General features: G+C 42.4%; 1 protein-coding gene across 2 annotated transcripts in view; it reads right to left on the bottom strand.

Annotated features, from left to right (window-relative positions):
- Nucleotides 1-17665, bottom strand: part of UIMC1 (ubiquitin interaction motif containing 1) — a 114448-nt gene that overhangs the window by 21579 nt on the left and 75204 nt on the right. Inside the window, exons 9-11 of one of the 2 annotated variants that reach the window (XM_073651364.1) lie at nt 6266-6428; nt 5972-6044; nt 41-164 (exon numbers count right to left, since the gene is read on the bottom strand). In XM_073651364.1, coding sequence (XP_073507465.1) covers nt 41-164; nt 5972-6044; nt 6266-6428 — 360 coding nt within the window. Of the gene's footprint in view, nt 1-40; nt 165-5963; nt 6045-6265; nt 6429-17665 lie in introns of those variants that run through there. The other variant, XM_073651365.1, reaches the window with a different exon arrangement.

Here is a 17665-nt window from a genome sequence, read left to right as displayed (position 1 = left end):
AATGTATTGCAACCGATTGTGGAGAGATTAACACATTTACCTTGATGCTTCGGAAACTCTTGCTCTCCTGGGTCTCTCGCAATTCATTCTGCAGACAGTTGTCCACATGCCCCTGATAGTCCTTGAGCAGTACTACTGATTTACATACGTAACACTTCTCAGATCTGTGTAACCAACAGGAGCATAGAAAAGTGTATAACTAAAAGAATTCACAATTAATTGAACAAGATGCAATTATAAAAGATCAATTTTACATTTTAGGCCACAAGCTTTCCAACCTACTTTCCAAATCGTACCTCACCATCTGTGCAGCGATGACGCCAAAACTATAGCGTAAGTGACTGCTGCAACCAATCACTTGGCTCAGAGGCTCGTGCCGTCTACATCGAAGTCCCTGAGCTCAGTGATTGGTTGTAGTGGTCATGTGCCCGGTCATCGTGACATCACTGCTGCAGCTTATGAAGAAAGACCGGAACAGCAGCCAAGAGGTAGTGCAGGAGCAGGGGTGGGTGAGTCATTGCGGAGTTTCTTATTTTCAAGAATCTCAATTTGATGAACCTAAAAAATTATTACCAGAAAATCCATTTAAAAGTACCACTTTATTTTACTAATATAGTTATAATTTACAATGGTCTCTAATACTTCTGTATCAGATTGGTGTTTCTGCGTAAGTAAAATCACTATTCTATGCTAACCAATGAATTAAAATCTGGCAGTGTCTGTGCCCCTTAGTCTTCCAAATACAAGTAATGTATGTAGCGCCTATAGGACTAATTCAGGCATCTGTGAATCAAAAAAAGTATGCATGTTTTCCATCTATGATTTTCACGGATAGAGCACAGATAGTATCTATTATAGCTGATAGAGCTGTTCACATACCAGGGACATGTCCGCTTTTGATCAGAATCATGGATCAAAATTATCCATACAAATCTATGAGTCCGTGAAAAACACAGGCAGCACACAGATGGTATCAATGTGCTGTCTATCTGCTGTGTCTGATTACGTTTTGATATATATTTTTTTTACATAGTTTACAGATCGAGTTATTCCACTGCATATCTTAATAGATTAAAGTTTTACGAATGCGAAAATACCAAATATGTTTTTTAAAAACCGTTCCTTTATTTTTAACGGGAGTAAAGGAGTGGAATTTGAACCTTTATATACATTGCTCAAAAAAATAAAGGGAACACTTAAACAACACAATGTAACTCCAAGTCAATAACACTTCTGTGAAATCTACCTGTCCAGTTATGAAGTAACGCCGATTGTGAATCAATTTCTCCTGCTGTTGTGGCTAATGAAACAGACAACAGGTAGAAATGATAGGCAATTAGCAAAATACCCCCTATAAAGGCGTGGTTCTGCAGGTGGTGACCACAGACCATTTCTCTGTTCTCATCCTTTTTGGCTGTTGTTTTGGTCACTTTTTCATTTTGCCATTGCTCTCACTCCTAGAGGTACAGTAGCATGAGGCGGTGTCTACAGTACAACCCACAGAAGTTGCTCAGGTAGTGCAGTTCATCCAGGATGGCACATCAGTGCGAGCTGTGGCAAGAAGGTTTGCTGTGTCTGTCAGCACAGTGTCCAGAGCATGGAGCAGATACCAGGAGATGGGGAGGGAGCCGTAGGAGGGCAACAACCCAGCAGCAGGACCGTTACCTACTCCTTTGTGCAAGGAGGAACAGGAGGAGCACTGCCAGAGCCCTGCAAAATGACCTCCAGCAGGCCACAAATGTGCATGTGTCTGCACAAACGGTTAGAAACTGACTCCATGAGGGTGGTATGAGGGCCCGACGTCCACAGATGGGGGTTGTGCTCACAGCCCAACACCGTGCAGGACGCTTGGCATTTGCCACAGAACACTAGGATTGGCAAAGTCACCACTGGCACCCGGTGCTCTTCACAGATGAAAGCAGGTTCACACTGAGCACATGTGACAGAGTCTGGAGACGCCGTGGAGAGCGATCTGCTGCCTAAAACATCCTTCAGCATGACCGGTTTGGCAGTGGGTCAGTAATGGTATGGGGTGGCATTTCTTTGGAGGGCCGCACAGCCCTCCATGTGCTCGCCAGAGGTAGCCTGACTGCCATTAGTTACAGAGATGAGATCCTCAGACCCCTTGTGAGACCATATGCTGGTGCGGTTGGCCCTGGGTTCCTCCTAATGCAGGACAATGCCAGACCTCATGTGGCTGGAGTGTGTCAGCAGTTCCTGCAAGATGAAGGCATTGAAGCTATGGACTGGCCCGCCCGTTCCCCAGACCTGAATCATGTCTCGCTCCATCCACCAACGTCACGTTGCACCACAGACTGTCCAGGAGTTGGCAGATGCTTTAGTCCAGGTCTGGGAGGAGATCCCCCAGGAGACCATCCGCAACCTCATCACGAGCATGCCCAGGCGTTGTAGGGAGATCATACAGGCACGTGGAGGCCACACACAATACTGAGCCTCATTTTGATTTGTTTTAAGGACATTACATCAAAGTTGTGTCAGCCTGTAGTGTGTTTTTCCACTTCGATTTTGGAGGTGACTCCAAATCCAGGCCTCCATTGGTTAATAAATTTGATTTCCATTGATGATTTTTGTGTGATTTTGTTATCAGCACATTCAACTTTGTAAAGAACAAAGTATTCAATGAGAATATTTAATTCATTCAGATCTAGGATGTGTTATTTGAGTGTTCCATTTATTTTTTTGAGCAGTGTATAACACTTTGTCTGTGGTTTGCATGAACGCTATACATTAATTGAACAAAAAAAAAATAAATAAGTGAACAAAAGAGGGACTTTGTCTCCTCAATGATTTAACAAGTTGAATACAAAATTCACCCATGCAGTGGATTATGGAAAATATCTAATGCTCCACAGTAGGGGTGGATAGCCTCTGGCACATTAGCCGATCTCATTTTCTCCGACAACCAGGCAGACTATCAGAGAATGCAGTGCATGGGCCAGCGATCCCATAATGCTGGCCGCCAGCCTTTTTACTCCTATATACACTGTGAGCATGAGCACACAGCATTCACTACTGAAAGCTGCAGAGCATGCAATGAAGGATTACATCTTGAAGCTGGCCAGTGCCAGGACCTTCTGGGCGGGTGACGTTTACATACTCTGTGCTCCTGTCCTGTTAAGAAGGCAGCAGTCACAGTGTCTCCTTTGTGGTATATATGCTCCAGTCCCAGTGTCTCCTATGTGATGGATATACATCAGTCTCAATGTCTCCTATGTGATGTACATGCTGCAACCCCAGTGTCTCCTATGGGATGTTTATGCTCCAGCCCCAGTGTCTCCTATGGGATGTTTATGCTCCAGTCCCAGTGTCTCCTATGGGATGTTTATGCTCCAGTCCCAGTGTCTCCTATGGGATGTTTATGCTCCAGTCCCAGTGTCTCCTATGGGATGTTTATGCTCCAGTCCCAGTGTCTCCTATGGGATGTTTATGCTCCAGTCCCAGTGTCTCCTATGGGATGTTTATGCTCCAGTCCCAGTGTCTCCTATGGGATGTTTATGCTCACACTTTTGGCCTCCATCTGGTGAATGAAGGTCTATTGTCACATTACAGTATATGTCGGAAAAAGTTCCTGACATATACTGTAGGTTAAGTGCACAGACGCAGTGTGCACCGAGAGCTGTCTCCCATCCATAATGTAACCCCCACACCTTGCTGTGCAATTTCACCTTCTATTACTTCGGAGCTTCAATAAAATGGGATAGGCAGGAGGAGCGGGTAAAGGAAGGTCACTTAGGCACAGGCTTATTTAGGAGCACAGCGATGGAGCTGAGGAATATCTGTACCCTCGGCAGGAGTACTGCAGGAAAGTCAGTACTTGAGCTCAACAGTGTGTTTCAGCTCCTGACCTGCACTGATAAGACAGGTCAGTGTCAGGCAGACAGAGAGCAATGTGAGCTAAGCATCACTGCAGAATGCTTCAATGATCTGGCAGAATGCTTTATAGCATTCTGTCAGTTCATGGAGAATGTGGTCAGCCTTAGTGTGTTTAGGAGGAAAACGGTGTGCACTCACTGTGGCTCTCAGAAGTAGAAGTGTAAGGCGCTGCCCACTCAGAATTTTCATAGAACCACTGATGTCATGACAGGAGCTCTGGCAGGGAACAGTTTGTTTGGGAAGTGAGTTATGAGCAGGAGGACATTGCCGTGCTGCCCACTCAGAGAAAGTTCAGACTGTTGCCTGAGGCAAGATGCTCATCACGCCTCATGGCGGATGCGGCCCTGTCAGGGTGACTCTAAAGGCTCCGTCACACTAAGCGACACTACAGCGACAACGATACGACCTGTCAGGGATCGTTGCTGCGTCGCTATGTGGTCGCGGGTGAGATGTCAAACAGTCAGATCTTCCCAACGACGCAGCAGCGATGCAGCGACCCCTAACGATCTGTATAACGATGCACGCCTATGTGTTTCTGTGTCTGAGTAGTCAACAAGGTCGTTGGTAAGGTGTCAAACAGACCGATGCATGCTGCCCAGCGGGACCTCAACGATCAAAGAAATGTCCAGACCATTCCGACACGACCAGCGATCTCACAGCAGAGGCCTGGTCGCTCCTAAGTGTCAAACGTAACGAGATCTCTACTGAGGTCGCTGTTACGTCACAAAACTTGTGACTCAGCAGCGATCTCGCTTAGTGTGACGGGGGCTTAAGATTTATTTGGAAAAAAACAACACATGGCTAATCTTAATTGGGATACTAAAAACACTTTTAAAGGGAACCTGTACTGTAACAAGAAAGCAATGCTATTAACCTGCAGGTATGGGGTTTTCTGGTGACAGGTTCCCTTTAAAGACAGTAGGAATAGCACTATCAGGTCACAGTGGCATTATGGGGTGAGAAAACCTTCCAAGAGGTTACCATTAATCATCTGTCTCAGGAGATAACTTACTTTGTATGGCTGACTGTACTCTTAAGATAAAGTCAGCTTTCAAAAAGAGAGGTGTTCCTGACCTCATTGCAAAAACAGTGCTGCTGGACCACTGCTTAGACTGGGGCTTCCCAAACTCTTTCTACTGAGGCCTCAGACAGATCAAGATGTGGCCTAAGCCTTCTCTTCTCTATTGGAAGTCCATGCTAAATTTTTCTTTTTTAATCTAACATTAAAACACATGTGAGTAACAAGACTAATTCTACAAAATTCAATTAATAAGAATAATAATGAGTCAATTATCTTGCCAAAATAGAGACTGCTGCAGCTATAGAAACAACTGTGTAGTATTTAGTCACTTCTATGAAAGGTGCCTCCCCAGCAGTGTATCACCAACAACTAATGCAAATTGTCTCTTCAGAGAGGAAGAGGACTAGGACTACTACCACCTATAGGAAGCAGAAATTTTAAAATTCAATATCGACTCTCCAACGAGCCTTGTCACATGACTTTGGATAAATGCCAGAAAAAGAATCTCAATTTGCAGACACTGTTTCGGGGGTACTGCCCCTCATCAGTGCAAAGTGTGAGATCTACAAGGAGCGTCTTGCAGTTTTAGAAGCATTGGTCTAGACAGTGGTCTGGTCTTTTCCCATGCACTCAAAAATGAAAACAAAACAAGCTTTCCAACACGAGTGCTTCTGATGACATCTGAGTCAACTAAAGTATCCTTCCCATATGTAACCAGAAACCAAAAGCATGGTAGCCTGTTTATGTGAATTTTCCACTCTTTGTTTACCTTAATCCTAAATTTTTTTGCAATAAGTTATTTTTTATATCATAAATAGTCTCTTATGAAGTTAATTGTAAATTCAGGTACTTCATTATAATAACTTGCTCTGTTGCATTTATTAGCAGCCAAAAATTATTTGATCAGCACAATATTCACATAGCATAATTAAGTAAACATTTCCATGCAATGGTGAAGCAACATTATTTTAATGAAAAGGTCAATCAGCTTTTTATTCTTACACCACATACTATTCAGCTATGCCAAGGTAACAAAAAAAGAGCATACCTACTTACTTGCCATAGTGTTTAGGAGTTAAGCCGACGGATCTATCACGACTTCTCAGCAAATTATTTCTTGATCTCAAGACTAAACAAAAGAAAAAGACACATACTGACATTACAATGATAACACATGCATAAATCTGCAGTGTGATAACGTTACCATGTGAAAAACTATTTATATGGTTATTAACATTAGAGATGTAGCGCACTAGCTTAATTATAATTAGACATATAAAATGCTAGGATATTATAATTGTATAAATAATTTACAGTTTGATATTATATTAAATTACAGTCTATACTAACCAGTTAATTCTCGCTGAAAATTTATCCCATCGCAGTACGCAGCATGTCTTTCAATTTCAGTAGGAGGGAATGTAAAATCACACATTGGACATGCAACATCATTGGAAATCTTTTTATCCAGGCAAGTAATGTCTTCGTCAGAAGGTTCAGAAGACATACAGGCCTATAAAAAAGAAAATAATACAAAAGAAGCACATGTCAATTGCTTGTATTCTTACTTGGAAAATGGGCAGCAATGTGGCTGCTCTGGCTGGAAATCACTTGAGGCACACACAAATGTCTGAAAATATATGTATCGACTGCGCCAGTAAATAAGCAATCAGCTGCAGACGAATATTACATGTAGTACAACCAGAAAAATTATGTTTGACCCGCGTTTAATGAAGAAAGAACTGTCTTGCATTCTGACCAATCAAAAACTTCCCCTTGCTGCTCAGTCATCCACTTGTTTAATTTAAAGAGGCTGTCCACTACTTTTTCACTGATTACCTATCTTTAGGATGTGTAGTACCCTGCCGCAGCCACTAACAGAAGAAGGAGCAGCTAAGTAATCGAGCAGTTACAGCTGGCGGTCCGCCCCGCCAACACAGAGAACAGCTGATAGGTGGGGGGGCGCCAGGTGTCGGGTCCCGACCGATCAGACACTGACGAACTATCCTTAGGTTACTTCATCAATGAAAAAGTAGTGGACAACCTCTTTAAATATTACAGAGAACCAGTCACCTAATTCATACTGCCCAAACCACAGTCAGCATGAATCAGAGCTTAGCTAAACGATTACAATCAGGTATGTTTTTTTATGAAAAAAATAGTATGCTTCAACAAGTTCATGACCGGGCCATTTTTCCTGCTTCCAGACCAGGAACATTTCCAGATTATATTATACATGTTCTTTCAACGGATTTAAAAGAATCTCTTGGTCGAATACTCAAATAATTTTTGCCCCTTCTTTTGTGATACATGGGGCTTAATTTTTATGTTATTTTAAACTCTGTGCCCCCCGTAAGGTCTTAAAATTCCTTAGGGGGCATTTTAACATAGTAACTCTAAGGCTGCGTGCCCACTATGCGTTTTTCAAGCGTTTATTTGCCGCGGAATTTCCGCAGCGAAAACGCTTAAAAAACGCTTGATAATATGGGCCCCATGGTCCCCAATGATAATCCGCATGTGCTGTGCTGCGGATTATCATTGCGGAAAAATACGTGGCATGTCCATTAATTTTGCGGACACGTAGCGTAATCGCCGCCATTGACTTGCATTGGACCGCGTGACATCCGAATCACTGCATCTGCACATGCGGATATCATACGATTCAATGTGCGGATGGTACCTGGGTTTGGAGAAGAGGAGACTCTCCTCCAGACCCAGGTACCATAGAACCTGTAAAAAAAAGAATTTAAAATAAAAAAATAAAGATTATACTTACCTTCTGATGGCCCCCGGTCTCCTCAGCGATGCGTCCGGTCTGTTGTATGGGTTGTGGTGGTGTGAGGACCTGCCATGACGTCATTTAGTCAGCGGCGGTCGTGTGACCTGTCACATGACTCAATGACTTCATCGCAGGTCCTTTCACACCACGGAGACCCATACAACACACCAGACAGAGCAGAGAAAATACTGGGGGCCATCGGAAGGTAAGTATAATCTTTATTTTTTACCATTGTTATTCTTTTTTTTTTTTTTTTAACTATTACTTGGTCACACTATATAAATCCATGCCGTTAGCATATATTTATATAGTGTGACCAAGTTGTCAAGCACTTTCCAAGTGATGCTAAAATCTATGGAAAAGCGCTTGATAACCCGCATGCAAAAACGCTTGACAAACGCTTGACAAACGCTTCTACCTGGCAGGAAAAACACATGTAATATCCACATGCGTTTTTCCTGCCAGGGAGATGCGGGAAAAATATGCAGCATTTCTGCATCGTGGGCACTTAGCCTAAAGCCTGTTTTCGCCTTCATGACTGGACCAAATTTTTCAATTCTGACCAGCAACACTTTATGTGCTAATAGCTCTAGAATGCTTCAAAGGATCCCTGTGATTCTGAGAGATTGTTTTTTCGTGACACATTGTACTTCATGTTAGTGGTAAATTTAAGTCGATATAATTTGCATTTATGAAAATATTGAACATTTTACAAAAAAAAAATACAAAAAATACAAAATTTAGCTATTTTCAAACTTCAAAATTTTATGCCCTTAAACTAGAGAGTTATGCTTCAGAAAATTATTAATAAATAACATATAGCCGATATCTACTTTACATCAGAAACATTTTTGAAATATACTTTTTTTTGTTAGTAAGATAGAAGGGTTAAAAGTTCATCAGCAATTTTTCCAACAAAATTTACAAACCATTTTTTTGGGGGGAAAAACATCACATAAAGTGACCTAAGAGGATTTGAGTATATTTGAAAGACAATAACACAATAGGGTCTTATCCAGGTAAACTATTGTTAATAGATAGGGAGATTTACTCACCTGGCAGGGGTATGTTTCCACCACCAGATACAGGCTGCTGCAGATCCACAAGATAAAGGAACATCAAGGTGGAACTGAATGGGTCAATTCCTGGGCTGCCTGGACAAGGAGACTGTTAACAGATGGTGTCAACAGTGACCACTATGGTTTGTCCTGAAGAAGTGTGCTACTTCAAAGGGTATCTGACTCCATCAGTCAGCAGTCTCCTTGTCCAGGCAGGAATTAAAGGGAACCTGTCATGTCATTTTTAGCATCTAAACTGTCCCCAGTTCTGGTTAGTGATGCAATGTGCACCACTAATATGTTTTTTTTTATTAAAAACGCTGCTGTAATCATGTAACCATTTTAAAAACTGCATCAATGTGCTCAAAACCACATTCAATAAGTGTATTAACCCTTCAGGTGTTTCACAGGAATTAAAGCAATGTGAAAGGAAGAGAAAAATGAACATGATGTTGCATTAAGCCCCAATTTTTTCATTTTCACAAGGGTAACAGGATAAAATGGACACAGAGTGCACCTAGCCTAAGCGATGTACAGGCTATATACAGCAACCCCGTACATTGCTTGGTGGCTGCTGCCCGAACACTGCAGTACATTCACTTCAAAGGGAGATAAAGCTCAGCACTCGTTTTTATTGATACCATTTTGTTAATTTGTCATTTTTTTTTATCACTATTCATTTTATGCTTGGTGTGTCCGTATGATGAAAAAACTATATTTTTTTACGATGTTCACCAATGGAATATGAGAGTTTTAAAGATTGGTTCATTTCTGACATGGCAATACCAAACGTGTACTTTTTTGTTCTTTACTTTTTACAGAAAAACAGAATTTTTACTTGCAAAATATTTTTCCTTTTTTTCGTACTTTCATTTTTATGTTATCTAATTTTTACAAACTTTATTTAACTTTTTTACTTCGTCCCAGGATGGCACATCAACTTTTCCTGGTCTAGTTGCCAATCTAATACCCTGCAAGGCTTTTCATTGCAGGGTATTAGAGTTGTCAATGAGACACAGACAGGAAGAGTGCCAGCTCCTGCTCAAGGCAGTACATTACAGGCCACTGTACCTGGGTGACCCTGCGGACATTTTTCGGCCTGAAGTCACCATGGAGACCATCGGCATGGCGTCGTGCCAATTGGAGCAGAGGGAGCCCCTCCCTCTAGCAGGCAGATCGATGCCACTGTCGCTATGGATAGTGGTATTACAGGAGTTAAACGTCCACGATTGGCACTAGCACGGATCGTGGGCGTTACTGCAGGGTGTCAGCTATGATGTATAGCTGACACCAGGTGATGATTTTGCTGGCTCTGCTGGTGAGCCCACGCGATCGTGGGGCGGGACATGTACGCCGGATGTTGTGAAGTCTGGCTGTGTGGGACAGTCAGCTTCTCATCCCCAGAGTTTCACGATCTAGTGTAAGTTGGTTAAACTGCACTGATGTTTTAGAATGTCAGTACAGGGAAAAGTGTGAACTGCCCAGATGTATAAGTTTATGGGCAGTCCAGAAGTAGTTAAAGGGAACCTTTCATGTCTGATAAAGATATTAGTCTGCAGGTTAATAGGATTATGACTGTGCCCGACAGCCATACTGAAAGTGCGACACCCAGGAGAAAATAAACATTATTTATTTTCATACATGCGTGCCTTGAGCAATTAGTGATTGTCAGCCAGCTCCACAGTACACCATTGCAGAGCCGGCTGTCAGTCAGTGCCATAGCGTGCTTACAGCTGCCGCTCTCAGTGATGTCAGCAGTGACTATAATTGCTCCCGGCACGTCTGCATGACTGAAAGCTGGCTGCTCCTGGGATAAAGTTCATTTTCTCCTAGGTGACGCACTTTCATTACGCTATTAACCTGCAGATTAACCCACATCTGTGAGTTAAGAGCATTATCAGACCTGACAGGCAGGGCTGTGGAGTCGGTAAGCTAAACCTTGGACTCCTCAATTTCCATGATACCGACACAGACTCCCTCATACATGGCTCATGTTTAAGTGATAAATTTACTGTAGTAAAATGGTAACATCAGGCTTTTAATCATTATTATGATACAATAATCAAGCCATTTAGATAGAACATAAAATATATTTATTGGAATACAACTTTAGAACAAAAAAACTTTTGCATATTTACAATTTATTATACACTATGCAGTAAGTGGGAAAAAAAAGTTTTCAACAAAAACGTACTGAATAACATTTGTGCAGTCTATGAATTTGTTCTGAGATTTAGTATCGCCTCCATCAGATCCTCCTTCATAGATGACCTCAAATCTGAACTAATTATTTTAAGGCTAGAGAACAACCTCTCTACAGTTGGGTTGGTGGCAAAGCAGTAACCACATCTCTAACAATTTCAGGGTATAAAGGAATTGCCTCGTGCACAGTCCGTTTTGATGAACGATTGAACTCTTCTACTTCTTTGAGAGCAAGTGAAAAATTTTGTAATTCCACAATTGCCCCTTTTCCAGCACGTCTCTTCAAGATGGAATCAATTTTAGGGGTTCTGGCAGCAACAGCCAATTTCCTCACTTTGCTGATCAGAGTTGCAGCATGTCCCTCTTGCAGACTATCTCTTATTGCTAGCTGCAGCGTGTGCACAACACAGCGCATGTGATGAATAGGAGAGAGGTGTGAAGCAGCTTCAACAAGATCATGTAATTGTAAAGAATCATTTTGCTGTTCTTCTGTAGCAATATCTGTTTGTTCCTACATTATGGGAACAGGACTGTGGCCTTCCATCTTCAACATACTGAATCTGAAATGTTCTTCTAGCTGCTGTTCACCTTCATTATTCTCATTCATCAGTTTAATTGTTCTTATCATGTTTGAAGAATTATCAGTTACAATAGCAAGAACCTGTTCTTTGTTCACTCCAGCAGTTCTGAGATGAGTGCAGGCAATCATTCCCTGTGTGTTTGTTTTTTTTTTTCCCTTATCCGTAGAGGAGGAGCTTCACTACTTATGTATATAAACTGCAGCACAGATTCATCTCAGTTAAAAGTTTAGATCCTAAGATCAGGAATAGGACAGACATTTATAGGATATTTCATAACTTTCCTAAATTCTTATGAAAAATATTCCCCACAAACTGCATTGGACTACTGTAGCCAATTTATTATATATTTTAGGAGTCGGTCCATTTTATACCAACTCCACAGCCCTGCTGACAGGTTCCCTTTAAAAATCCAGCTGGGAGCCATAGCTGGACTAGTCTGGCCCTGCCCCTGGCCATCTTCTCCCAGGTAATTGACAGGTCTCTCAAATAGCAAGAGACCTGTTGATCACCTCTATCAGTGCATGTAAAATCTGGTGGGGGCAGAGCCAGACTAATCTGGTCTCTGACTGTGGTTCCCGCCTCGACTATTAACCCCTTGAGATTTTTTGTTGTTGCGACTTTCATTTTTCCCTCGCCTTCCTCCAATTTTTTTTTATTTTTCCACTGAAAGCTTTATAAGGGTTTGCTTTTTATGGGACTAGTTCTACTGTTGAATGACACCATCTATTCTATTATACGGTGTGCTGGAAAATGGAAAAAAAAAACTGAATTAAGTGAAATTGCATAAAAAACGCAATTCCAAAATCGCATTTTGCTTTTTTTTGTGTAATAAAAATTACTTGGAAATATGGTTCTCCAGGTCAGTACGATTACTATGATACAAAATTTCCAGATTCTCTTTTTATTAAGTGGTGAAAAAAAATTCAGAAATTTGTAAAATAAATTAAATGGAGTCACCATTTTCCAAAATATGTAAAATTTTTATTTTTTGGTTGACGGTGATGGGTAAAAGGCTTGATTTTTACGTGGCGACATTATTTATACTATTATATTTATTGATACTATTTGGGAACATACGACACTGATCGCTTCTAATTGTTTTTTTTTGTGGAGATCAAAAATTCGCAATTCTTCTCTGTGCAATTTTTACAGATCGTGTTAATTAATTTATATTTTTATAAATGGGAATTTTCTGGGCACATTGATACAAAATATGTGGGGGTTTTCTGTTTGTTTTTTTTACATTTGTTTATTGTTAGTTGTGAAAAAGGGCGGTGATCGAATTTTTAAATCTTTTTTACAATTTTAAAAACTTTTTTTTGTTTACTTAATTGCCAGTTCCCTTAGGAGACTTGAACCTGCGGTCATCTGATCGCTTGTGCTATATACAGTAATACCGCAGAACTGGATATAGTAAAAATAAGTGTCTTCTATGATGCCCAGCCACAGGCTGGACATAATAGAAGAGATCACATGGCAGGCATAGGGGGGCATTAAGGCAGCTCCTGGCTGTCATAGCAAACAATCAGTTCCCAGCAATCGATCTAACATCCGGGCCGGATCACGGCGCTTCAATGTCGCTGCAAGCAGTTTAAGAAGTTAACAGCTGCGACCTGCAGGCACACCGATTACTGCTGTTAAAGGCATATGCCTGCTATATAACAGTCGGCATCTGCTATGTGTGGAGTGGGCTCTGCTTCTGAGCCCTCTCCAAAATACATGCTCCATGATGGATATGTCCGTCATAGGGTGTTAAGGGGGTAAAGTACATTTTTTTCAGAAAAAAAATAAATACCTGGCTGTAATCATGCAGCCAGGCTCTGATTCATGCTGCCTGAGGTTTAGGTAGTATTTAGGAGGCGACAGGTTCCCTTTATGCGGGAACCTGCAGCAGCCTTTCCCCAGGATCCATCTACCCTTTTACTTGAGACAGATACCTTGGTGACTTTACACAGGTCCAAATCTTGCACCAGGTCCATCAGACTCTAGATCAGGGGTCTCAAACACGCGGCCCGCGGGCCGCATGCGGCCCCTGAGGCTGTTTTATGCGGCCCGCAGGCACAGACCCCTTGATGATCCCGACCTGGTCCAGGAGGAGCCGCCGACAGCAGCGCTGAATTGCCGCACAGAGACTGTTTCCCAGCACTGCATTTCCAATGCCAGCCGCTGGCCAATCAGATATCTGCGTGTCAGCGCAGCGAGTATGACGTCATTGCCATATGCAGATGTCAGCTGCTGGCCTCTGATTGGCCGGCGGCTGACATTGAAAATGCTGTGCTGGGAGACCGTCTCTGTGCGGCAATGCAGCGCTGCTGTAGGCGGCTCCTCCTGGACCAGGTCGGGATCGTCAAGGGGTCTGACTCTGTGGTGCCTGCGGGCCACATCTGCAGGAAGGACGCCAAGGGAACGGAGGACAGGTGAGAATCATCTTTTTTTTTTTCTATTTTATATGTGTGAAGAACAGCACAGGGGGCACAGAGCCACAACATGGGGACCAGGATGGGGCACATAGCCACAAGAGGGGACCTGGATGGGGCACATAGCCACAAGAGGGGACCTGGATGGGGCACATAGCCACAAGATGGGGACCTGGATGGGGCACATAGCCACAAGATGGGGACCGGGATGGGGCACAGAGCCACAAGAGGGGACCTGGATGGGGCACATAGCCACAAGAGGGGACCTGGATGGGGCACATAGCCACAGGATGGGGACCTGGATGGGGCACATAGCCACAGGATGGGGACCTGGATGGGGCACATAGCCACAGGATGGGGACCTGGATGGGGCACAGAGCCTCAAGATGTGGACCTGGATGGGGCACATAGCCACAAGATGGGGACCTGGATGGGGCACATAATGGGGACCTGGATGGGGCACAGAGCCACAAGATGGGGACCAGAGCCACAAGATGGGGACCAGAGCCACAAGATGGGGACCTGGATGGGGAACATTGCCACAGGATGGGGACCTGGATGGGGCACATAGCCCCAAGATGGGGACCTGGATGAGGCACATTAGTACAAGATGGGCGCCAGGATGGGGAACGTTGCCACAGGATGGGGACCTGGATGGGGCACATAGCCACAGGATGGGGACCTGGATGGGGCACATTAGTACAAGATGGGGACTTGGATGGGGAACATTACTACAAGATGTTTTCCATTATTACTATATGATGCTAATTGTAAGACAATATTACTGTATGTGGCCAATTGGGGGAAATAAAACTGTAAAAAAAATAAAAAATAAAATAAAGCATGAAAAAATATTGGGCACTAAAAATGCTGTTTTATATGTAAACTAAAGTAAACACAAAAAAGTGCACGTTTATTATCGCCACATCCATAACGACCCAAGCCATAAAAAAATAAACACGGCAAAAATGTTCAAAAGGTGTATACAAAAAAAATGGTATCACTAAAAATGTCACATTGAACAAAGAATGCGGCCCCCCAAATTAAAATTTTTTCCATGTGCGGCCCATATACCCAGCCGAGTTTGAGACCCCTGCTCTAGATAGACCACTGCGTCTATAGGACCAAGAAAGACTGCTCCACAGTCTTACACTTTTCTTATGACATATTAAACACGAAAGTCAGGAAAGGAGTTAAACGCAGGGGTCCTCGATGTTGCCCATAACTATAACTATCACCTTTGCTCATTTTATACATTATATTCCTTGAACTCAAGCTAGTAATAAACTTCTACAACCACTAAGTAGGAACATCTCCTTGTCCAGTGCCCAGGAGTGTTTGGGAAAGCGCACAACTCTTCACAGCTGCAATGTGAGAAACATTCGCTCTCCACTTCACACAGCGCAGCTCCTCAGTTCTCATCCTTCCCAGGCGCCTGTAACGTTGCTTTACCTGCTGGAATTTCATTTGTGAATGTGTCTTTCAGCTTGGAAACTGGCACAATTAGAGGGAAGGTGCCAAAACACTGAATGCAAGTGCATCTGGCTGCTCAAATTGAGTGCAAGAGGGAATGCCCCAAGCCTGTAATGTACAGTCACTACAGATCATCACCGAGCATGCAGCACATCTCACTGCAGGCTGATAACATAATAATGGTGGAGCAGGTCTAACTGCTATACAAACACCACGACCAGTCAGATCTATTGTGCTTTTCAGGGCTTTTATCGGTAATAGAAGCCCTAATAATGCTTTCCTTTCGGCTTGTTGAAGTGGCTTTACTTTTTAGAATAAATTATGTGTTAACCCATTGCAACCCCTAAATATTATCTTCACTGTGTTATATAAATTTAAAGGGGTATTCCCATCTCCAAGAACCTATCACAATATGTAGTAGGTGCAATAATAAGAATATTAGCAAATGCCTCCAATTAGAAATGTAGGATAGTGCTTCTGATTCACTATGCCGTTTATATATGTGCAGGGCACTGCAGTAGCTTAGGTATCCATGTTTATGACAGCTATCTATCACTATATGAGCGGTCATAACCATGGATACCTAAGCTACTACAATGGCCTGCACTTGGGGTAAGCAAAATAGCAAATTGGAAGAACTATACTACATTTCTAATTGGAGGTATTTGCTAATATTATTACTACTACTACACATACTACATATTGGGATAGGATCTTGAAGGTGGGAATACCCCTTTATGTTACACACTATGACAAAAGCACAAGACTGACTTTCAATATGACAAAGATTCAACTATGATTCAATCTGAAATTCTATAAGTTGATTTAACCTGAATTCAGCAGGACCTGATGACTATTAGATGTGTGTGGAGGTGTTCGGATTTTACCACATAGTAAATGTTTTAGTGTGGTGGAGAAGGATCAGGGTTCTTGGATTTCACCATGCCTGTTCCTGTTCTCATTTCCTCACTGAAAGATGATCACCTCAAATTGGTCACGCGTGTAATATATATTCTTATTCTTTTGCATGTTTGTCACACTTCAATAATTCAGATCACAAAAAGCATTTAAATATTAGACAAAGATAAACACAAAATGAAGTTTTTAAATGAAGGCCTTTATTATTAAGGGAAAGAGAAATCAAAACCTACAGGGCCCTGTGTGAAAAAGTGATTGCCCAGTAAACCTAACAACTGGTTGGGCCACCCTTAGTAGCAACAACTGCAATCAAGCATTTGAGATAACTGGCAATGAGTCTTTTACAACGCTCTGGAGGAATGTTAGCACACTCATCTTTGCAAAATTGTTGTAATTCAGCCACATTGGAGGGTTTCCAAGCATGAACCGCCTTTTTAAGGTCATGCCACAGCATCTCAATTGGATTAAGGTCAGAACTTTGCTAGGCAACGCCAAAGTCTTAATTTTGCTTTTCTTAAGCCATTCAGAGGAGGACTTGCTGGTGTGTTTTGGATCATTGCCCTGCTGTATAACCCAAGTGTGCTTCATCTTGAGGTCACAAACAGATGGCCGGACATTCTCCTTCAGGATTTTCTGGTAGACAGCAGAATTCATGGTTCCATTTACCACAGCAAGCCTTCCAGGACCCGGAGAAGCAAAATAGCCCCAGACCATCACACTACCACTACCATAATTTACTGTTGGTATGATGTTCCTTTTCTGAAATGCTGTTTTACTTCTACGCCAGATGTAATGGGACAAACACCTTCCAAAAAGTTCAACTTTTGTCTCGTCAGTCCACAGAATAATCTCCCAAAAGTCTTGGCGATCATCAAGATGTTTACTGGCAAAACGGAGACGAGCCTTTATGTTCTTTTTGCTCAGAAGTGGTTTTCGTCTTGGGACTCTGCCATGCATATCATTATTACCCAGTATCTTTCTATGCTGGAGTCATGAACACTGAACTTAACTGAGGCGAGTGAGGCCTGCAGTTCTTTGGTTATTGTTGTGGGGACTTTTGTGACCTCTTGGATGAGTCGCCACTGTGCTCTTGTGGTAATTTTGGTTGGACATCCGGCCACTCCTGGGAAGATTCCATGTTTTCGCTATTTGTGGATAATGGCTCTCACTGTGCTTCATCGGAGTCCCAAAGCTTTAAAACTGGCTTCATAACATTTTCCAGACAGATAGATCTCGATTACTTTGTTTCTCATTTGTTCCGGAAATTCTTTAGATCGCAGCATGATATCTAGCTTTTGAGGATCTTTTAGTCTACTTCACTT

The sequence above is a fragment of the Phyllobates terribilis genome, unplaced genomic scaffold, assembly GCF_046119375.1.
Source record: "Phyllobates terribilis strain yellow unplaced genomic scaffold, ASM4611937v1 Scaffold_11__3_contigs__length_659146591, whole genome shotgun sequence".
Taxonomy (NCBI): Eukaryota; Metazoa; Chordata; class Amphibia; order Anura; family Dendrobatidae; genus Phyllobates; species Phyllobates terribilis.
The sequence above is the reverse complement of the archived record's forward strand: the minus strand, read 5'-3'. Positions and strand labels throughout refer to the sequence as shown.